We start from the raw sequence: 23,564 nt of genomic DNA on the forward strand, positions 1-23,564 counted from the left end.
GAGAGAGATTTGATGGGGCTATGCCCTGGGGACCAGGTTGGTTCTGAGGGGTAGAAGGCCATCCACCCATTCACATGGCCGCTCCAGGAGTGTCTGCCACAGCTGCTTCTCCTCAGGTGTGGAATCCATCCAGGGTACCTGGAGCCCATAGCTGCTACCTAAATGTTCCCGGGCAAGAGTGAAAGGCATGGTCACCTTAGACATCTCATGTCCCAGGAAACACTTGCCTGGTCCCAAATTATGCAAAGTACCTAGTCACCAGGAAAGAGCAGAGAAGTGCCCAAGGCCAAGCATTGAGCTCCTGCTTCCCAATTTGGCTCCCCTTAGGGCCCTGCTCTACTTACCAGTACCTAGGCTGAGGCGTGTCCCCCCCAGCTGGCGATTAGTCAGGGCCCCGTGGTCCCAGAGGGAAAGCTCAGCACAGGCTTGGCGCAGGTCAGCAGGCCCAAAGCCATCGTAAACCATGGTGTGGTTGAATACTGGACTGAGGCTGCGTCGAACCACCCTTGTACGCTGTCGGCTGGCCCGGCTGTCATCAGGCAGCACTGAGCTGTGGGGGAAGTAGGCTGGCATCAGGTCACCAACCCCTCACACTCTTTAGAGATAACCAATCATGGAGTTGTACCTATTCTCCTTCACATATGTCCATGTCCCCTGGCTCCTGCTTGAGACCTGCCCTCCAAGCCTGTGCTGCCCTGGGGCCGTCTTTGCACCAGGTCTCCTGCCTTTAAGTTTATAACTTCTGTTCACAGGATCCCAGAGTGGTCTCTGAAATGCAATTCTGCTACTCCTTGGCTCAGTGACCTTCTCTGGCTCCCTGTTGATCCCTCCACCACCCTCACCAAATTAGTTTGAAAATTTTCAAAGCCTTGGAGCCCTTTCTGCAAAATAAAATATTGCTTGTAACAATTGAAAAAAAATACAGAATCTGATGAACCTACCTCCATTTCACTCTCTGAAGGTGGGAGAGCACCTAGAAGGCCCCTAGAGATCCCCCAGAATATTTTGAGAACCACTGAACTACAATTCAGGACCAAGCCCCACAGAGAGGCCTTCCAAGTTCTCCATGGAGGTGCCCCAGTAGCCTCGGCTTAGCTCCCCAGTCAGCTCTGAAGGCAACAGTCACCCTGAAATGCAGCTCCTCAGGCATCTTCAACTTTCCTGGCCTTTGCTCCAGCCGTCCCCTTCACCCCTGCTCGGTGATCACAACCGAGGCTGACTGATCAGGGGTCGAAGGTAGAGGCTGATCCGAGGTTGGAGCCAAAGTGAAGCAGCGAAGTCCAAGTCGCAGTGCCGCTCACCATTGAATGTACGTATCCAGGGATCCTGAGCGCAGCGGGATGAGGTCCTGAGCTTCCTTCACCCAGAAGTGCAGCTCCCCGCTCTCAGGCAGTCCCGCGCCTGCGGAAGGGCTCGGCTCAGGCCACCTCCTCATGGCTCAGGGATCTCCCGCCTCCCAGGCGGGTCCAGCTTGGCCTCTCCTGGGGCGGTCACTCACCCTCAGAGCCGGCAGGGACGTACTTGAGGGATAGGGAGAGCAGCCCGCGGCTGGGAAGGTCATCGGGAGAGGGGGGCACCTGCAAGAGTCAGAGGGGGTGTGGGGGAGTGGGGCCAGGGGAAAGAGATGAAGGAGTGACGTCTCCAGACACTGAGAGAGTGGGGTTAGCCGGGGCCAGGTGATAGGGGCGGGGCTTCTACGAGGGGCTGGAGGGTTGCAAACACCCGACTCCCCCTTGCGAAGGGGCGTGGCCCGCCTGCCCTGCCCGGGGCGGTTAGGGTGTCTGTCGGAAGGGAGGCTCTGTATGAGGCCAGGGCTGAGGGGACGGGGCAGGAGGGGGGTAGACCGTGGGGTAACGTGAGCTCTGTGCCGTGGGTCTCCCCGCGCAGGCCTGGCTTACTCGGGGTTGCAGGGGGAGCCAGGTAGGCTCCGAGTCCCAGTTCCACGTGTCCAAGGGCACTTCGACTTCGCCCAGGAAGATGTTGCGACCCAGGCTTTCCCGGTGCCACACCGACAGGCTCAAGACGCGGCCCGAGAGCTCGGCCTGCGGGATGGAGTACTGGGGACAGGAGTGCGCTTTAGTGGAGCCCCGCGGGCGGCCCGGCATCGGCACCGGCATCGGCACCGGCATCGGCACCGGGTTGCTGGAGTGTTGACTAAGCTGGATCTACCGTGCTTTACACAGGGTGGAGCTCTGGGGAGCCCCGAGGGCACTGTGGGAGTCTGGACTAGCCCTAGGCCCAGCACAAACTGACACTCTGGGGAAGGCGGTTTCCCTGCCGTTCCTCTCGCAGAATGGAGGAGTGGAAAGACCCGCAAGGTCGAAACTGGCAGGCCCTGCCATCCTGCCCGCAGGAAGGGGCACCCTGTTAATTAGTGGCACCCTCGTCGCAGCCTCACCCGGAGAGTCTCGTTGAAGACCGGATTCAGATTCCTCTTCTTCACCGCCGTCTTGCGCTTGCTCTGTTTATCTGGGAGGAGGTAGCTTTTGACGTAGCTGGGGCGAGGGAGGCGAGAGCCAGAGGTAAGCAAGGGCCCTCCAGGGCCTCTACCCTTCTTTGGCGGCTTCCCCAGCCACCACCTGGGACACAGCATTTGTGTGCCTGGCCTCTTGCTGATTTATAGAAATGATCTCAGTCCTTATGCCTCCCCCTAACTGTCGTTCCCGTTTTGAATTTGAGTAAACCGAGGCCAAGGACAGTTGATGGTGGGCTGAGCTGTGAGAGCGGCCCCTTGGAGCGCCGGCCCTGCCCGGGGTACCCCCCGCCGCCCCATTCCCCACCTGGGGCGGCCCGTCACTCACGGGTCCGAGCGGCCGCGCCGGGCGGCAGCCAGGCCCTGACATTGGATCACGTGCACGCGCAGCTCGGAGGCACCGGGTTCGAAGTGCAGCGCGAAGTGCACAGAGCCGCGCACCTGCACCTGCACGGCGCCCGCCTCCACCTCCCCCGACAGGCTCATCTGGCTGCTGCTCAGCTGTGGAAGGGGTGAGTGTCAGGGACCGGGCCGCGTCGGGGCTGGGGCAGCGCAGGGGGTTCCCAGGGGGCATGGAGCGGGAAGCGAGGGAAGAGGGGAAAGTCACCTCGGGGTGGCTTGCCTGCGGGCTGGCGTGTCAGGTCCCGGGGTGAGGGAGGGTCAGGCAGGGGCTAGCTCGGGATATGAGTGGGGGAGAGGCACCCCAGGCCCTCCCCCTCACCGTGGAGGAGCTGAGGCTGGACACAGAGGAGCTGCTGCTGAGCATGCGGTCGAGTGAGGGGCCGCGCCCCGGATCCTCCTCCCCGTTCTGCAGGATCTCGGATGCCATCTCGGTCTGGAGAGGGGTGAAGTGACCCGGGCGCCCCCTTCTTCCCCGCGCCTCCCTCGCCAGGGCGGGGTCTCCGACGGCTCGCTGCCCGGGGCAGGAGCACTGCCAGCCCGGAGTCCGCTCCGGGTCTTGAGAACAACCGCGAGCCGCTCCCGCCTACCTGAGCTGGCGGGGGCGGCGGCTCCTTCTCCGCCTGCGGCGAGGGCTTCCACGCCAGGCCAGTTTCCTCCGCGTCCACCTGCACGCCCCCTCGGCCAGGGGCTGGGTGAGGCACCAGCTGCTGAGTGAGCCCCTGTCTTGCCCGCCCTGAGCAAACGGTCTGAAGGGGCTGGTTCACAGCCCCGGTGACCTGCAGACTCTGTTCCCAGTGCTACCCAGGGGTCGCCCAGGAGGCCACAGGGGTCCCAGCGCAGAGGGGGACTGCCGGGGTGGAAGGTGAACCTGGTAATTGGGGTGACTACGAGCTGCCTCTGAACCCCATAAGCTCTGTTCTCCTCAACACAGGCTCCCACTTACCTCCCTGGGCCTGGGCCTCCTGATGATCTGACGCCTTTGAGGGGGCATACGGTGAAGGGACTTCAGGTCCCTGAAGAAAGCAAGCAGCAGAGGTCACAGTGGGGACTAAATAAGAAGGAGCCAAAAGTCATACAGGGGTCAAATATCAGAGACTCCAGCCTGGCTACCCCAGCTTCAGATTTAGGGCAGCCCTCAGGTTGGCAACTCCCTGCAGGACCAGTCAGGCCGGTACTTCCCACCCTCACATCCTGGGGCCTGCCCCTCCGGATGGCTCTGCCTGCTCCCAGGTTCTGGTGTTGGGGGCAGTAGTACCTGAGTCTGTGGACTCACCCAGTCCTGTCCCTTCTACCTTCCTTCTTTTTGGTACTGAGGATTGAACTCATTGAAGCTTGACCACTGACCTAAGTCCCCAGCCCTTTTTAAATTTTGAGACAGTGTCTCACTAAATTGCTTAGAGCCTTGATAAGTTGCTAAGACTGGCCTCAAACTTGCAATCTTCCTGCCTCAGCCTCCTGTCTCTGAGATTACAGGTGTGTGCCACTGGACCTGGCTGTGCCACCCATTGTTAATAGCCGGTCCATACCATTTTACCAAGGAAGATGCTGAGACCCAGAGCAGGGAAGGATGTGTCCAAGGTCTCCTGACTTGGGGGCTTCTTCCCCAGCACACTTGCCTCCCCTCTCAGGCACTGTGCACTATTATAATGCTCAGTCATTCCATGCTCACCTGTGTCTCACTGAGCCTCTCTGGAGGGACCTGTTCTATGGGGAGCCTAGGAGGAAGGAGAGGTGGTTTTCAGAAGGGATTGAGCAACTACCAGTCACTTCTCCTCTCTGTGACACCTCCTCACCTGAGTTCTGGCTCCTCTTCAGTCTCTTTCCCGGCAGCCTCAGCCTCCCCATCACTGCCCAGAACCTGTTCTCCTGGGCCCAGGTGAGAAGTTCTGTGAGCTCCATTCTCATAAAGTCTGTGACCCACAGAGAGGCCCCCTGAAATGCCCACCCACCTCCCACAGGCCATGGAGGGGCAGTGCCCACCCAAGACACACAGTATTAGAGGAAATCTGGACTGGAGCCCAAGGGGCCTCTCTGTCCACATACAGCCTGGACTGCAGAAGGCAGGACCCTCTCTCACCCCTGGAGCACTTCTTCCTGCGAATAGAGGCTCGGACAAGGTCAGAGCCGAAGTGGGCATGGTGGTGCCGCTGGGAGCGTGCTTCCTGGAACCAGTCACCTGTCAGGATCTTCAGCTGCCCAGGGTCTGCCAGTGAGGCCCGGAGTTTGCTGGAGGATAGGAGAGGGCATGGATGTCACTCCTCACCCAGCCAACCTTTCTGCCTTCCACTCTGTAGCAGCTCTTTACCAGGGACCAGGGACTCAATAGCAAATCAGACTTGACCCCTGCTCTGGAGGAGCTCAGGCCTCTGGGGAAACCAAATCCAGACTAGACAAGTACAATATGGTGAGGTAGATGCAGTGATAAATGTAAGAAGAGTCTCCTCTCTGTGACCAGCTCTCTCAGAGGGGTTCCCAGCAGAGGTGACATTTGAATTCCTTCTTTTTTTTAATATATATTTTTTAGATGTTGATAGACCTTTATTTTGTTTATTAATATGTGGAGATGAAAATCAAACCCAGTGCCTCACACATGCCAGGCAAGTGCGCTACCACTGAGCCCCAGCCCCAGCCCTTGAATTCCTTCTTAAAGGACAAATTGGAGTTCTCTGGGTAGAGAAGGGTAGTAACTGTTATTCATTAAGTGGTTACTGAGGACCATACTTGCATATTTTTTCTAAGAGAAGACTCCATAGCCCCATTTTACAGATGAGGAGACTGGTGCTCAGGGTCAGGTAAGTTACCCACGGTTACATATCTAGGAAGTATCTCTCCTCAAACACTTGTCACTCCCATGCTCCTCTGCCACTGTGCTCTTCTGAAGAAGCCACATAGCTTAGACTTGGAGAAGCAGGGTGTTGTCAGGATCTGGGGAACACCTGCACTTCTGCAGAGGATACTGTGTATTTGTGTCGGGTGGGACTTATGGGAAAAGATGGGATGAGGGAGGCTGGCAAGGGTCAATTGGAGAGGCCTCATGGTCTATGCTTAGGAGATTGTATTTGACCCGAGGTGCTGGGGGCCAGGGGCGTTTGCAAGAGGTTATTAAGGATAGGAGCTTCAGCTCAAGGTGGGTGGCTGGAAGAGGCACTTCTGGAGGCAGGAAGGCTGGTGAGGGGGCTGGTTCAGCTACTCTGGGAGAGGTGATGGTCCCTGAGCTGGCCAAGGGCAGAGGGAACCAAAGGGCAACACAAAGAGTGGCTTAGACATCTGATGGCAGCATGCAGGTAGGGAGCAGAGTTGGGGCTATGAGAGCCTCTAAGTGCCTGAGGCCCCTTCCTCCTGGCTGGTGGCTGCCCCTGCCTCACCTGACCCGCCCCTCCTCCAGCTGGCGCAGGTGGGCATCTCGTTTGAGGACTTCAGCAATAGTCTTCTGTTCCTCCTCTGTCAGGAAGCTGAGGTCCAAAAGTCCCTCGGCTTCAGGCTCTGGTCCATGTGCCATGGGAGAGAGGGTGGCCCACTGGGGCATCGGCTGGGGCTGCACCCCAGCTGGGCTCACGTGGCTTCCTAGGGGCAGACCAAGGTTAAGATCAACCTCTTTCCAAATCCATAGCGCATCCTGGAACTAATTGCCCTTTTCTCTCCAAATATATGCCCAGGCAGCATGTACAATCCCAGGAAGGGTGGGGTCAAGGTGACTTGAGGGTGTTCATGGCCATGAAAACAGACACACTCAAAGGAGTGTGTGGAGACACATGTACACACCTCTAGAGGTAGAGAACCACAGAGGTCACACACACACTGATCCATGTGGGCACAGATATCTAGTCACACATGCACATTGACAGCTGATAATGACAGGCACACACACACCTATTCCCCCATGAAGGGACTTGTGTAGACACAGACACAGACCTGTGCCTGAGGACTGTGCAACACACATTCCTAACCCTGCACACAGCATGTGCACACAGATGGAGACTGAGGCCCACCCAGACGGGTTCATCTATACAAGAATGAGTCGGGAAAGGAACACATGACCTTGGATATCCACAAAATCCCATGGACATCCCACACACATCACCCATCCAACTAGGCTGTGAGTTCCTTGAAGCTAGGGATAGACCATGCCCCTCAAAGCCAGTACTTTGCATACAACAGGCAACTGATAAGTGTTTGCTAATTAAATGTAAAAATACACCTGCCCACTTAGGAATGCATGTGTGCGCTTACACACACACACACACACACACACACACACACACATGCAGGTATACACACCTGCTTATCCCCCTGCGTGGGGAACCTCCCAACCTGGGTCTGCTCCCCCACCCTTCACCTCCACCCTGCCCTGGCCCATTTGGCCTTCCTGTCTGAGGCAACCTCCTCCCCAGCCTACACCCCTAACTTCCTCCCCGCGAGGTAACCGCAGCACCCACTCCCACTGAGGCCATCATCCCAGGGATGCCCCTGCTGCTAGCCCTGCCCTTTTGTCCAGAGTCCCTGGGCCCCTCTGTTTGGGCCTCATGGCTCCCGCAGCTCCCACCCCAGGATCTGGCCAGAGGCCTAGGCTGGCAAAGCAGCTCATGCCCAGGCACCACTGTGACTCCGGAAGGAAAACATTTGCCTAGCTGAGGGGCATGTGGACATGGCAAGGGGCCCAAGACTCAGTCACGGTCATGGCCTGAACCCACAGGGTGGTTTCTCCTCTCCTCCCCACCCATTCCATGCCAGGGCTCCAGGTGGGGCTGAGATGTGAAGAGGGCGGCTCAGAGGCAGGTCCTGGCTTGTGCCTGACACCTCCTGCACCCTGTCCCCTCCCAAGTGAGTCAGTGTCCAAGTGGAGCAATGCTCTCCGCTTGATGCCCACCTGGGGAGCCTGGGGTTTCTGCATATCTGTGTCCTCAGTAGTGACAGTTTTCCTGAACTTCTACTGTACCCAAGCTGTTGGCTGCTGCTCATGAGCCTTTCCATCTCTGTGTCTCACTGTGGAGCTGTGTGGTCTGGCGTGGTGGCCAAGTCTGTGTGCTGTGGGGTCTATGTGTGTGTCTGTGTGTCACGTTGCTGCGTGATACTACATGGCTGACTAGATTGTCTGGTGTGTTCAGTGACTTTCTGGGTGACAGTGCTGTGTGGGTGTGTGCACTCTGCATTTCCTCCTGTGCTGTCTTCAAGACCCAGCTGTGTTATGTGTACTCGGGTGGCCCAGAGCCACCAGGTGTGTGTCTGAGTGTGAAGGAGGGAGATATTTAGCATAACTGAGTCTGCCCTTGTCCCACAGGTTTGCTGGGCTGGGCCATGGGCATCCAAGCCCATTTTGTCCTCTTTCCTGAAGTCCCCTCTCCTTCCAGAGTCAAATCAAATACATGGTCCTCCCTGCTGTTTCAACCTATGGGACAGACCCATTGGTCCATCTGCCTGGCCAGGCCAGTCCCAGACTTGCTCTTGCCTCCCCCACCCTCAAGGTCCCAAGGTGCCAGAGGGTGCCCAGGATACCAGGTGGCAGTGCCTGCCCCTCAGGATACTGGCAGGGCTCCGGCACCGAGGTGTTACCTGTCGGGGTCCAACACAGGAGGACACCTTCCTGGGTGACTCTGGCTCCTCTGGCAGCAGAGTTTCAGGGATCAGAAGAGCAGTACGGGACTAAGGCTGACTTGCCCAGCCAAGCAGCTGCCCCAGCCAGAGGGGTGGGGGGAGGAGGAGGAGACACCTCAGCAGGGCCTGGTGCAAAACCGGGCCTGGACTACCGGCTCCCGGGTGTGCCTGCCTTGAGTTTGAGAACCCAGAGCTGGTTTGGTGGGCCTGCCAAGCCTGGGACTTAGCCCCAGCTCCATGGTAGACTCGCTTGGTAACTCAAGGAGGCCCTGGCCCCAGCAGAGTTGACTCACCTGTCTTACTAATGGGTAGCAACCTATCTTGCCCACGGAGGAGCTGATTGGAAATTACTTTGAAAGCAATGTTAGCCACTTTTCTAAGAATCAGAGGTAATGGAAGGATTGCAGACTTTGAAGTTAGACAATCTTTAGCAGAGTCCCTGCTCTGCCACTGTGTGATCTTCAGCAGGTCTCTTAACCTCTCTGAGCTGCAATTTCCTCCTATGCAAATTAGATAGCAGCATGCAAGGAGCCTACTATAAGAGAAATTAAAGGGTCTGGTATAAACAGGCATGTAGTAGGTGCCAGGCATCAACACAGTCCGATGCCTATGACCTCTCTTGTGTTTTTTGTTGTTTTGGTAGCAGGGTTTGAACCTAGGGGCACTTAACCACTGAGCTACATCCCCAGCCCTTTTTCATATTTTTTTTTTTTAAATTCCATCTTCTCTGATGACAGAGTGGCCTTCCCTGACCACTCTTTATTTTATTTATTTATTTATTTTTTTAGAGAGAGTGAGGGAGAGAGAGAGAGAGAGAGAGAGAGAGAGAGAGAGAGAGAGAGAGAGAATTTTAATATTTATTTTTTAGTTCTCGGGGGACACAACATCTTTGTTTGTATGTGGTGCTGAGGATCGAACCCGGGCTGCACGCATGCCAGGCGAGCGCGCTACCGCTTGAGCCACATCCCCAGCCCCCTTTTTTCATATTTTATTTAGAGACAGGGTCTCTCTAAGTTGCTTAGGGCCTCACTAAGTTGCTGAGGCTGGCTTTGAACTCATGATCCTCCTGTTTCAGCCTCCTGAGCCGCTGGGATTACAGGTATTCGCCACCATGCCTAGCTTGACCTCCTCATCTGAAGCCCCCCTTCCAAGTTCCCATTCCTGTAAGTGGCTCCCACCACCCTCAGGATCACCCTGGCCCCCAGGTTTCCTACATCACCAGAGGCTGCCCCTGTCATTCCAGGCACTGTCCCCTCCTGGCTAGTCTCTGTCTTTCTTCCTGCTGTCCTGGCCTCAGCCCCTGCTCAGTCTTTTCTTTTTCTTAAAAAAAAAAAAAAAAAATATATATATATATATATATACACACACACACACATACACACACGCACAAACACACACACACATTTAATTGTAGATGGACACAATATCTTTATTTTTATGTGATACTGAAGATCAAACCCAGTGCCTCACATGTGCTAGGCAAACACTCCACCACTGAGCCACAACCCCACCCCCCTCCTCAGCCTTTTCTGGGAGCCTCCTCCTCTGGTCTCCATGCAGCCCCACCTGGCCTTCCACCCCTTTATTGCCCAACTGTCAGAGGTCCTTTCTTCTTTTTTTTTTTTTTAAAGAGAGAGTGAGAGAGGAGAGAGAGAGAGAATTTTTAATATTTATTTTTTTAGTTCTCGATGGACACAACATCTTTGTTGGTATGTGGTGCTGAGGATCGAACCCGGGCCGCACGCATGCCAGGCGAGCGCACTACCGCTTGAGCCACATCCCCAGCCCAATGTCAGAGGTCCTTTCTGAACATACTTTTGTCATTCCTTAGGTTTGGAAGGTGCCAGTAGCCATCACCAGTCCAGCCTCCTTTGGCACTTTTGCTGACCGAAGTCTCCCTGCCTTCCAAGATAGACTGCCCTCCATTGTGGGCTGTCCAACCCCTCTCAGCGTGACCCTCAGGATTACCATGGTAAATCTGGCTCTGTTCTTTGTCACACATACCCTTAGAACCTTAGATTCTTCTTCCTGTTCTTCCAACACCTCTGGTCCTTTTGTGTTCCCTGCCTAGCTGATAAAGTCTTGGCAGCCATCCCTGACCCCCCATGACTATCTCTGCCCTCTGGCTGGTCTCCAGGCAATGCCCCAAGGAAGAGGCAGTGTCCTAGAGGCCAGCAGATCTGGGCTCTACCGCCAGCCTTGTTTTCATTGTAGAGGACAAGATCAGCCATCTTACAGGACTGTTGTGAGGAGTGCTTCCAATTCCAGCTCCTACTCTTCCCTCTTTTTGGTCACAGCACTCGCCCTCCAGAGAAACAGCCTCTCCCCACTTTCACTCCGTGGGCTCTAGCTAATGTACCTTCGGGGTGGTTTGCGGGGTGGGGAAGCTCTAGAGCCAGGCTGCTGGGTTTGAACCATGGTTCCTCTTTCTACCTCCAAAACCTTGACCATGTCCCTTTACTTTTCTGTGCTTGTTTTTTTCATCTGTAAAATGGTGATGACAGCACCCATCCTATAGGGCTGCTGTGAGGATAAATAACACAGTACTTCATTTCAAGGCCTAGTATGTAGTAAGCTCTCATTAACTGGTTTGTGTGTGTGTGTTCATGTGTGGTGCTGGGATGGAACCCCAGGCCTCACGCGTGCCAGGCAGGCACTCTATCATTGAGCTATGCCTCCAGCAGTGCCCGTGATGATTTTTATGGCTCCCGTTTACATCCTGTCGCCCCAAGGCAAATTCTAGTTTTTGCTGGGCTGAATGGAGCAGGCCTTAAAATTTTTTCTTGTTCTTTTGTTTTTGGTACTGGGGATCAAACCCAGGGGTTACCACTGAGCCACATCCCCAGACCCTTTTTTAAATTTTATTTATTTATTCTTTTTTAAGAGAGAGTGAGGGAGAGAGAGAGAGAATTTTAATATTTATTTTTTGGTTTTCGGCGGACACAACATCTTTGTTTGTATGTGGTGCTGAGGATCGAACCCGGGCCGCACGCATGCTAGGCGAGCGCGCTACCGCTTGAGCCACATCCCCAGCCCTCCCTCTTTTAAATTTTAAGGCAGGATCTAAGTTGCTCAGCGGGGCCTTGAACTTGTGATCCTGCCTTAGCTTCTTCAGTTGCTAGGTTACAGGCGAACACCATCATGCACAGCCTATTGTGCTATGGCTGTCCTCAGTATCTTTTTTCTTGTCCCCAATCAACTCTCAGATGGACCCCAATGTGCAAGATCCAGGCTTGGAACCACAATACTGCTGGGTCTGGAGTGAGCTGGCTGTCACTGACCCAGGGCCTTGGGGCCAGCAGCTAATGCCTGTCCTCAAGGTGCCCTCTGGATTAGCACAAAGGACCCTCAAAATGCTAACCTCTCTCTCACTAGTTCATCTGAAGTGACATAGCTCAGCCTGCTGAGGAGGCAGTTTCATTTTGCTTTTTGAGGTGCTGGCGATGAAACCCAGGCCTCACACATGCTGGACAACTGCTTTACCACTGAGCTATGTCCCCAGCTCTGAAGGCAGTTTTTAAGCTGGGCTTTCTCAACAGGTTTCAGAAAGTAAAGGACCAAAGCTAGGTGAGCGCTGCAGGGTGTGGAGAGCACAGAGCGCTGAAGGGCAGCAGCAAGAGATTGGGGGGCGGTAATAAGGAGAGGCCAGGGACATGAACATGGGGGTCAGCACAAGAAGTCCAGCCATCTGACAGATGGATATGGCTGGCCAATTCTCTTAGCTTACTCCAAACTGGGCACTCCTGATTGAGGGGCAGCCCTAGGGCTCTGGTCTACCCACTGAAAACCCTGCCCAGTTCTAACACCAATCCTTCTGCAAAGCTCTTCCCAACAAAGAATCTGGGAGGGGTTTCAAACTCACTTGCTTCCAGGAGAGAGCTTGGAATGATGGTCCTGGAATGTGGGCAATTCCCATAACCTGGAGATCACTGAGGGATGCTGATGTCCCTGTGAGCTCCAGGCACTGAACACAGACTTAGCTGTGGCACTGGCAACTAGGTCTCTTGCCAGGGGTAGAGATACCAAGGACACAAAGAATATAACCAGGTAAAGAGTGAGGGGGCGGCAGAGTGGGAGAGTGAGAGAAAACAAGGACAGGTACCACCTCAACTCAAAACTTTTTATTATCCTGCTAGGGAGCCCCTCACAAAGGAGCCCATGGAGCAGTGGGGTGAGGTGGCAGCACAGGGCCTTTTCTGACAGCTTTAAGTGGGGAGTTGTAGTCAGATGGGAGGAAACAGCCTGTCTCCTGCTACCTGGTGGCACTAACTTTGGCCCCAAGGGGACAAAGAGTGGGTCTACATCACCTGGTATACAGAGCCACTCTGCACATGTCAGCTTCACTCACCTTACCAGCCAGGCCCCAAACTGCAGGGGAGATGGGCCCAATTGCTGGGAGGTCCTGGAAAGGGGGAAGAGGAGGCTGCATGGGTTGGAGGGCACCAGCAGATGGGCACAGCATCCCAGTGCAGCTTCTGGCAGATATCTAAAAGAAGGACCTATCCAACCTTCTGGAACATTCTAGAGGCCAAAGGGGAAGGCTCCAGGGTAGTAGTACACCCTATCCCACCTCAGAACCAGAGCTACTGGGCAGAGGGCAGGTTCCTAATCCACCTCTGGTCAGGGTGCTGCCTTGTCTGGTGGGTCCTTGTCCACAGTGAGCACTGGGCTGTGGCAAAAGGAGCTAGAGCAGGCAGGGTCTTCCCAACAGGGGGATAAGAGGGTGCTTCAAGGGCAGGGTCACAAGCCCAGGGGAAGGGGGCAGGGAGCTTCTGAGTAGCCAGTGAGATACAACAAGCAGAGAGCCCTGCCCTACACTCATTCTCAGACCCTTCATCCCACCCTCCCAGTCCCCAAGTCCAACAGAGCAGGCTACCCCTGCCTTTGGGGGTGAGGAGAAAGAATCTGGGACCATAAGGGGCTTCTTCCTTGGAAGCCTGGTGGGCTTGAGGCTGTGTGGCAGCTATCACCGCAGGTTGAAGACCAGGCTGACGGTCAGGATGATGCCCAGGAGGAGGACGAAGGGCAGCCAGGTCTTCACGAAGGCTCCGATGCTGACAGAGAGGGAGAAGAGCAAGGGTGGGCAGGGGCAGATGACAGGTATGTGGCCCTGAGCCCCATCTAATTACAACCCTGACAGCACTGCCACCCCTAAGGAGTCCCTGGAACTACTCCCCATTCCCAAACTCAATTAAGGAATGGAACCTGGCTAGTGCCCACTGTGGAGGACCACCAGATCCGGGTGGAGATCAGATTCTGCTGGAAAAGGGGGGTGTGCTGCCTCTGGGTCTCACTGGCTCCACCCATAATCACTTATCTCTGAGAAGAGGGCACCAGCAAGGAGACCAGGAATTTAAGTTTGGGTGTGAAAGCCATGAGTGGCCTCTGCTGTGGCCTTCATGATGGGGCTCACTGGGGGCAGGGGATTGGTGAGTGTTGGCACAGTGCTATGGCTGGAGCCAAGGGCTGGGAGTCAGGGACCTGGGGCCAGCTCTGGCTCTGCCTCAATCTCTCTGTGACCACAGTTATGTTCTTCTCACGGCACCTTTAAATACCTTCCAGGCTGGAAAATGAAGACCCTGGAGAGTCTTCTTTCCAAGAAACTTTTTTTTTTTTTCTTCCTGGTGGTACTAGGGATTGAACCTAGAGCTTGAATATGCTAGGCAAGAGCTCTACCACTGAGCCATATCCCCAGCCATTTTTATTTTTTGAAGCAGGGTCTCGTGAAGTTGCTGACACTAGCCTCAAACTTTCAATCCTCCTGCCTCAGCCTCCTGAGGTATTGGCACTACAGGAGTACACCAGTACACCCAACCAAAAGTTTGGTTTTTTTAGGGGCTGGGGATGTGGCTCAAGCGGTAGTGCGCTCGCCTGGCATGCGTGCGGCCCGGGTTCGATCCTCAGCACCACATACAAACAAAGATGTTGTGTCCGCAGATAAAAAAATCTTTTTTTAGTTATACATGGACACAATATCTTTATTTTGTTTGTTTATTTTTATGTGGTGCTAAGGATCAAACCCAGTGCCTCATAGGTACGAGGCAAGCACTCTGCCACTGAGCCACAACCCCAGCCCCCAACCAAAAGCTCTTAATGATAAGCACAGCTAACAGGAAAGCTTGGAGGAGGGGCCCAGATTAGCTCAAGTGTGGGCTTTGCTGTGGGACTATGGGCAACTCACTCAACCTCTCTGAGCCCTATTTTTACTAAGAGCTGGCAATGAATGCCTTGGACCTCATAGGTCAGAAGACTGTGACTTCAAAGATCCACCCAAGCTACCACTGGGTTCACTGCTCAAAACCCTGCCTCTCACAGGGAGTTACAGGAAGGGATACTGTGGAGTAGTCACCAAACCATCCCATGAAGATCTACTTTCTTTGCCTGAGCATAGGTCTCTTAGACTTACATCCTCCCTGAGGAGCCAGAATCATTACTACCATCTTAGCAATGCCAATTGCAGTGCAGAGGCCAAGGCAGCTACCCAAGGCCTCATAGCAAGCGACAACCAGGCTGGGGACCAAGGTGGAGCTGCATTTTGGCACAGTAACCTCCTTTTCCACCAGGAACTCAGTCATTCTGGAACCTGCACGGCTCCAATTGGCATCTGCTCCAACTGTCCCTGCTGTGAAGGACTCCAGACACAGCCTCACTGGGATCCTCTGGAGAGCAGCCCAGGGGAATGTACAGGTGGGAGGGCAGCTCACCTGACATACTTCCCATAAAGCAGGCAGAAGAAGCAGAGGGTCACCATGTTCCAGTTTGTGCTATTGTTGTAGCGCATCAAGTTCAGGGCCAATGCGACATGTGAATGGCAGTTGTCACAGCAGAGATTGTGCTGCAAGTATAGGAAGGATTGGGGTCAGGATGAGCTAGGGTAAACTTCCCACCCTGGTCCCCATCTCAGGAGTGCTTGCTGTCCCAGCCACCTACCATGCGATGCTTGTACTCCTCAGAGGCGTCATGCACAGCTGTGTCCCAGGCATTGGGCCCACTAGCATAAACCTGAGCAGGGTCCAACTTCCAGTACCTGAGGAAGAGAGGAGGTTCTTGGCACTGGATAGGCCCCCTTGAGGCCTCTCAGCTGTAGTGATGTTCCTTGCGACCTGCTCTGTGCTGGGTGCTGAGGCCAGATCTAGGCAAGAGTCATGCAGCAGATAATAACAGGGTGAGGTGCCATGTACCACAGTGGATCCTGGGAGGACATGAAGCCAGCTCAGTTGAGGGGTACTATGGTTTGGATGTTTGCCCCACCCACACCACTGATATGTTGAAATCCTAACCCCCAATGTGAAAATATTAGGAGGTGAGGCCTTTGAGGTCATGGGGGTATAGTTCCCATGAATGGGGTTAACGCCCGTATGAGACTGGCCTGAGAGAGAACCTTGCCCCTTCCACCATGTGAGAATATAGCAAGAAGGTGCTGCGGGCCCTCATCAGGCACTCGATCTACCAGTACCTTGACCTTAGCTTTCCCAGCCTCCAGAGATGTGAGAAATATATTTCTGTGGTTTGCCACCCACCAAATGGTATTTTGTCATGGCAACCTAATGGATGAAGACAGGGGGTGTGATATGGTTTTCTGGAGGTGACATCTGAGTCTAGTCTAATGGAAGAGAAGTCAGCAAACACAGAAAAGGGAGGCAAGGCCCTGTAGACTAAGGGGAGGGTTTGAACAAAGTGAGAAGCAGAAAACTGCAGTGTGTCCCACAAACTAAGTGACTAAGCACTACTCAAAGATTCAGAAAGAGAAACGGGGTGATGGAATGCTGGCAGGTGAGGCAGGAGATGCAACAGGGGCCATGTCATGCAGGGACTTGGATGTCACAATGAGGAGTTTACCCATAAGCAAGCATTCTGCCCATGTCTCCCCTTGTATGGCTTGTGGAGGAGCCTATACACAGTGCCATGGTGGCATTTGGGAGCTCCTATGGGAAAAGGAAGCCCTTAAAACTGTCTTTGAAAAAATAAAACAATAACAAACAAACAGTCTTCAAAAAGCAGCCTCGCAGCAAACACCAGCCCAGAGACTCCTGGACCATATTTCCACCTGCCTAAGGAAACCAGAGTCAGGGTTGGAGAGCTTGGCTCCAGCCTGCCTCCAAATTGCCTCTGCTTTGTGCCCACCTCCTGGGCAGCCTTGGGTATTTGCTGTTCTTTTGAGGATACTGAGGACCGAGGCATTATCACTAGGCCTGGAGCTATTGCAAGCACCCAAGATGAAAGAAATGAAGACCTAAAGCCTCCAACTAAACCAGTTTCTCTCCCTAAGGATCTGAACTGTTTTTAATCCCTCCAAGCAGAACTTAACAGCAGCATCCAAACAATGCCTTCCTTATACCTTAAATGGCCTGTTTGCTCCCAAGGGGCAGGAATTGTGTCCAGGACACAGAGGGAGACAGATCTGGCTGTGAGCCTGGTTCTGCCACTTCCTCTGTGATCTTGACCATGTCCCTTCCCTTTCTTCACCCTTTGTCATAGAATTGAAAGCACAACCTTGGAGAGCTGAGGCAAGGCTTGGATGGTCTACAGGTAAAGGCCCAGCCAGGGACTGGCATATCAGTGCTTGATACAGGGCTGCTATGCCCTGGTTGACCCTGGCTGTCCCTCCCCTCCATACTTGGTCCTCCTGCTATACCCCAGAGGACCCGGCCTGCTGCTCTGGGAAGAAGCCACCTGCCCTAGGCCAGTCACACAGGTGTTCATCACTTACTTGGCAGGCTTTCCAAAGGCCATGTTGTCTTCCTGTTGAGGGACAAGAGCAGAGATCAGTGGGGAACCTACATCCAGGTTATATACAAACCTGGGTCTATGGCTGAAGTGCAGTGACTTAGAAGAGGGTGTTATCAGGGGTGGGCAAAAGTGGAGTGCAGGCCTGCTAGGGGGCTGGCATGATTTCTAAAGTGCCAATAGTGGCTTTTCTGTGGGAAGAAGGCAGTGGGATACCCAGGGAATTCTTGCATTCTCTGGCATCTTTCTGATCTTTGGTCATGGGCTGGAGGTTTCCTTCATGGTGTAAATGCTAGTTCTCTGTGCTCCTGACCCAATAATGATGGCTTTCACAGAGCCAACTCTATGCCTGTGAATGCATGGCAGCGTCATGCATTCACAGTAGAATAGGGGCTGCTGGGCCTAGAGAGGCTTCCAATAAGGGAGATGCTAGCCATATAAAACCTGGCATAGAGGAATTATGCAGGGACAGAGTATGGGTTCAGAATCAGAATTATAAAAATATATGACAGTGAAAGTATTTTTAAGTGCAAAGGGGTTGGCCTTGTTGTATTAAGATGTTGTGGCGCACACCTGTAATCCTAGTGACTGGGGAGGCTGAGGCAGGAGGATCACAAGTTCAAGGCCAGCCTGGGCAACTTAGCAAGACCCTGTCTCAAAATAAAAAATAAAAAGGGCTGGGGATGTAGGTCAGTGGTAGAGCACCCTGGGTTCAATCCCCAGGATCATCACACATAAAAATAAGTCATGGCAACTATAAACAGGCTGATGCTACTAACATCTCCTTCATTCCTATCTCCGACCTAGATACAAGCAGATGCTGCATGCTCATGTGGAGCTAGCCAAATAGTCTTTGCCCATTCCCAATGAACAGACCCCAGGGAATAGAGCACAGCTGATTTTCTAGAAGACTGACCTCAGGAACCATGTCAGCCTCCCCTGTCTCCCCACCTTGGCTCCCATCTTCTGAAGGCCCAGAGATGTGGTTCCCAGATGGTCTGACTCTACTCTTGCCTCTTCCCTTACCCATGGCTTAGAACCCCAGGGGCAGGGACAAAGGAATGGGCCAGTTACTTAAGGGTTAAGTTCCTTCTGGCCACATTGCCCTTCTGGCCTGTCTTGGAGATAAGAGAAAGGGAAAGGTGATACTGGTGAGGGCTTAGGGCCAGGGTTGCATGTCACCTGCATCTTCCTGGGTTTGGGGATATAGGAAGCCTAACTCCAGGCAGGACAGGCCAGCCTTCCATGCAAGCCTTGGGACCCTCCAAGGAAGGACAGAATGGGAACTCACCGAGACAAAATAGGGGCCAGCAAAGTCCCGAATGACTCCTGTGGATGTGCAGATGCCCATGTGGCCAATGATGGGGAAAAACCACCTATGAGGAAAAAGGACAGGAAAGGGACAGAGCTTAGGGGGTTTTCAACCAGTCAGAGAGATGCTGGGGATACTTTATCCAGTGAGAGCATGTGAATATAGTGTCATGTGATGAGTGCCTATGAGGGTGGTCTAGAGGTACAGGGGGGCCCAAAAGAGGGGTAACTGAATCAATAGCACAATGGGATGGCCCCACACCCTCACCACAGGCTACAACCAAAAGCACAATAACAGAGAATGCCAGTGAGGGTGAAGAGCAACCTCACTTATCTCTAGAGGAGCGTAAATAGTTTCTATCACTTTGAAAAACAGTTGGACACTGCACCCTATGCCTTAGCAGGTCCACTTTGGAGTATACACCCAACAGAAATGAGTGCTTGTGTCTACCTAGGCCATGAACGGACTCTTCATAGCACCTTTATTTAAAATAGCCAAAAACATCTGTTAAAACTCACTGAACTCAGGGCTATAGCTCAGTGTAGAGTACATGCCTAGGATGTGCACGGTCCTAGGTTCCATCCCCAGTAACACAATAAACAAAAACAAAAACAAATACCAAACCTCATTACTTGTACTCTTAAAATGTATACCTTTTATTGCATATAATTATCTCCAAAAAGTTGACAGAAAAATTAGTGGAAATAATCCAAATGTTGATGAACTAATGTGCAAGGACAGAGATCAGGACAAAACATGGTGTATTCCAGGAACCAAAATTCTACAGTGTTTTTTCACTTTTTTTTTTTTTTTTTTAAATGATGTTGGAGAGTGAACCCAGGGCCTGGTGCATACCAGGTAAGCGCTCTACCTGGCTCTTTACCACTGAGCCACCTCATTACATTCCCCAGCCCTTTTTACTTATTTATTTTTTTTTGAGCCAAGGTTTTGCTAAATTGCCCAGACTGATCTTAAACTTGTTTGTGATTTTCCTGCCTCAATGTCCCGAGTAGCTGGGATTACAGGTGTGTGCCATCATCCTGGCTTAACCCAGTTCATTTTTTCTTGAGACGGAGTCTTGTTGTGTTGGCCAGACACCTCCAACTCCTGGGCCGAAGCAATCCTCTGCTTCAAATCTCCAGAATATTCAGGAATTCAGGCATGTGCCACCATGCACAGCTGCCATAGGCATTTTAAAAAAAGCAAATCTCAAATGGATCTTAATATGTAACACACAGGAACTCCAGGTAGGTCTATAGCCTGAGAACCATGGCCCTACAAGGCCTGAGTGCTGGAGACAATGATCCAGTTGCAGCAGGTTTCACAGGGCCAGCAGCCAGGTCCTGGTCTCAAGGCTGCCTAAGCATGAGCACAAAGCACCCTGCTAGGGAGATGGAGGCAAAACCTGTAGAGATGCAGCTCAGGGAAGTGATTACTTGGGACTGAGGTTGGGGCAGAGTCAGCAGAGATGACTTTTAACCTTGACCTGTGAAAGGACGGGATATCTAATGGCAGAAATCTCCAAAGCAGTAAGTGTGGCCTGTGCCTGAAGAATGGGAGGGGATAGGCAAAGAGGGTAGGAAGGAGGCCATTCCTGAGGCTATTGCTATAATTCCAACTAAAGATGATGGTGGCCCTAACCAAAGTATGGGTGGTGGGGTGGTGAGCAGCAGATGGATTCAAGCTCTCTTTAAAAAGGAAGATTGAGTAGAGTTTTAAGACTCTGGAGGTCTTCCTGAATTATGCCTTCTATAGTAGTCACACACATCCAAGATCCATTACTCTGATTTGTCTTCTTTACAACATCCATGCACAACTACCTGAAATTATCTTGATTACTTGGACATTGATTGTCTCTCCACTAAAACTTAAGCTCCATTAGAAGAAGGATTTTTGCCTTGTTTACTGTAGTACCCTCAAGGACAGTGCCTGGCACATAATTGCAACTCAATAATATCTGACTAAATAATGAACAAATACCTGGCATTTAAAAGTGTAAAAGGAGGACCACAAGTTCAAGGACAGACTCAGTAACTTAGTGAGGCAGGCCCTGTCTCAAAATAAAAAATGAAAAGGGATGTGGCTCAGTGGTAAAGAGCCACAGGTTCAATCACCAGGAAAGAAAAAATAAAGAGCGTAACGGGAGCCAGATGAAGCGGTGTAACCCCAGCTACTCAGGAGGCCAAGGATCACAAGTTCAAGGACAGTCTTGTCAACTTAGTAAGACCCTCAGCAACTTAGACTCTGCCTTAAAATAAAAAATAAAAAGGGTCAGGGATGTAACTCAGTGTTTGCCTAGTGTATATGAGGCCCTGGGTTCAATCTCTAACCCTGCCAAGGGGGAAAAAATGTGAAGAGGGTACATTTGGACTGGAGGAATAACTTCTAATATTCTATATTTAAGTATAGTAATTTTAGTTCACAAAAATTTATATATTTCCAAATAGCTAATAGAGAGGATTTTGAATGTTCTCAACACAAAGAAACGATACATGTCTGAGGTCGATGGATGTGCCAATTACTATGACATGATCATTACATATTTTAAACAGGTATTGAAGTGTCATCCTATATCCCATAAATATGTGCAATACTATGTGCCAATTAGAAAAAAAAAAAGTGGAGGACTGATGATGTATTCAGTGGTAGAATGTTTGCATAGCATGTGTAAAGCTTTGTGGATTTGATCCCCAGTACCGCAAAACAAAAACAAAAACCCACCAAATATTAAAAAAAAAAAAGTGGTGTTCAATTCTGATGTAAGACAAAGACAGATGATAGTTCCCTGTGCCAAATCTAGCTCTGCACTCTTATCAACAAAACTACAATGTATTACACATGTTAGTTTCTCTCTCTCTTTGGCTGTAAGGGAGTCCTCTAAAAAGAGCACGAGTCCTTTGATGGGCCCATGATTATCTTACTCATCTTGGAGTTATGAACACCTGCAGATAGACCTGAATACAACTGGCATGCGAATGGCATCTGGTCCAGATGACTGAGGATCATGGTGCCTACAGAAGACCATGCACAAGCGGTTTTTGAAGAATGAGAAAAATTGAGAGAAAATAGGATAATATGACAGGCTTTAACAAAACCAGTAGGTTCCCTAAATACCCCATCCAGTTACTTTCACATTAATGTTTTATTTTCTTCATAGCACTAACCACTATCAGAAGTTCTGTAGTTAGTTTACAGTCTATTCCTTCCACCAGGACTGACACTCTACAAGAACAAGCACTGCATCTGCTTTATTCACCATTGTATATTCTTAACACCTAGAACTATCTGGGCATATAACAGTCACTTAGCAAATGTGTAATATCGATTGAATTAATGAACACATGTTCTTTAAAAACGTATTTTTAAATTTGGTATAAAAAATTTGGATGCTCTTAAATGCACAAGCGTTTGAAAACAAAACAATTTAAGTATTTTAATATAAATGTTGAGAACACTTTAGGATGTAGCATGTAAGCAACAAATGCTTCCTCTCTGGAACTCCACTTGGCTATTTCTGATAGGGGGAACAAATCTATTACACTGTATTAAAGGAGATAAGGTACAGCTAAAAGATAACAAGTTACACAGTCAGAAAACTGAGTTTTGAAAGCCTTTGCTTGCTGGGGTAGGCATCTAACCAAGACTATGCTAGAAGCTCAGCTTTACCATGGAAGAAGATAATTCCTACCTTAGAAAGTGGCTGTGAAGGGGCTGGGGCTGTGGCTCAGTAGCAGAGTGCTTGCCTAGTATGTGTGAGTCACTGGGTTCGATTCTCAGCACTGCATATAAATGAATAAAACAAAGGTCCATCGACAACTAAAAAATTTAGAACAAATTTTTTTTAAAAAGTGGCTATGAAATTTATGGAAAATGGGAGTGAAAAGGCTTGGCAAACTGGCACTTGGAGAAGTGGTTACTGTTACCAGTTGAAGTATGAGGGTAGCAAGCAGCAGCTGTGCACCTGCCTCTCCCCTGACAAAGGCTATATACAAAGAACCTTCCTATGGGAGGCAGACACTCTGGGACCTGCACCTGCTTTGCGACTGAGATGGTGTGTAAGTCACAGGATTGGTCTCCCAGACCTCTGGTGGCCCTTCCCACGTAGACCTCCCAGGAGAGGTATGGCCCCTGCCAGACTCCTACTGTTGCTTCCAGACGCAGCGGGATGTCTTGTATACTGCAAGTGATCAATAAGCATTTGCTCAATGAATGAATAAACCGGAGAATGAATGAAGACATCTCCTCGGATCAAGTTAGGGGCCCCTGTTCGGTACGCCTGCAGCCTCCAGCCCCCTGGCCTTTCCCGCCTACCTACACTTGTTTTTCTCCCAGACTAGCCCGGTTGCAACCAGGACAGGTAGCATGTCCCAATTGTCAGCGGAAAAAGGCGGGGCGCGGGTGGCAGGATTCTGGCGACTGAGTGAGGGATGCGGGCCATCCCAGGGCGAGGACGAGGGCTTGCAGTGTATCGGGGGAAGGGAGACCCGCCGCCGGAGGACACCGCAAGGGCTCCGGCTCTCTCTGGGCCCTCTTCATCACCCTAGGCGGACGCAGAAGGAGACTCACGTGAGCACCGGGATGGGCGTCCATACCACGCAGTAGGGGAAGCGGCTCCGCTCCACGTCCATGGTGACGCCGCTGGAGCAGTGGTACTGCTTCATGTCCGTCTGGGCCGCCGTCTGCACCTGCACTTCCGCCATCCCGGGAGGGGGCGGTGGCGGCGGCAACAGGAGCGGAGAACTCCCTTCCGCTTCCGCCATGCTGTGCTCGTCCCGCTCGGGCCGGCCCCGCTCAGCGCAGCTAGTCCCTGTGGCGTCACTTCCGGGAGGTGGGGTCCGCGCCTCTAGGTCTTCCCCTCGGGAATTGGAGCCGCGTCCTTCTAGGCCCCGCCAGCCTAGCCCCCTCGGACCACGAAGCCGCTGAACCTGTGCGTCCACGCTGCCCTCAGGCAGCTGGCAGTCTAGCGCGGACACCCGCGACGATCTCTCTAGTTCAGTGCCCTGAGGGCTCCTGACAGGTGTGGTGCAGGTTTTCTATAGCAGCACTTCTTAGGTGCCA

The 23,564-nt window shown here is 52.2% G+C and overlaps 2 protein-coding genes across 2 annotated transcripts; both read right to left on the reverse strand.

Moving 5' to 3' along the window:
* On the reverse strand, positions 1-6,380 carry SYTL1 (synaptotagmin like 1). Its single transcript, XM_081308022.1, has 14 exons — positions 6,241-6,380; positions 4,953-5,101; positions 4,669-4,741; positions 4,545-4,590; positions 3,819-3,888; positions 3,463-3,563; positions 3,195-3,308; positions 2,802-2,974; positions 2,399-2,495; positions 1,899-2,057; positions 1,499-1,577; positions 1,302-1,401; positions 345-550; positions 1-158 (listed from the first exon to the last, which is right to left on the reverse strand). The coding sequence occupies exons 1-14, from the start codon at positions 6,372-6,374 to the stop codon at positions 19-21; spliced, it is 1,641 nt and encodes a 546-aa protein (XP_081164148.1). The 5' UTR covers positions 6,375-6,380; the 3' UTR covers positions 1-18.
* Positions 6,381-12,573: 6,193 nt separating this feature from the next.
* Positions 12,574-23,310, reverse strand: TMEM222 (transmembrane protein 222). Its single transcript, XM_081308048.1, has 6 exons — positions 23,073-23,310; positions 18,486-18,570; positions 17,178-17,209; positions 15,398-15,494; positions 15,172-15,302; positions 12,574-13,521 (listed from the first exon to the last, which is right to left on the reverse strand). The coding sequence occupies exons 1-6, from the start codon at positions 23,264-23,266 to the stop codon at positions 13,434-13,436; spliced, it is 627 nt and encodes a 208-aa protein (XP_081164174.1). The 5' UTR covers positions 23,267-23,310; the 3' UTR covers positions 12,574-13,433.
* Positions 23,311-23,564: the final 254 nt, after the last annotated feature.

The sequence above is a fragment of the Spermophilus citellus genome (genome assembly GCF_964194105.1).
Source record: "Spermophilus citellus genome assembly, chromosome: 9".
Taxonomy (NCBI): domain Eukaryota; kingdom Metazoa; phylum Chordata; class Mammalia; order Rodentia; family Sciuridae; genus Spermophilus; species Spermophilus citellus.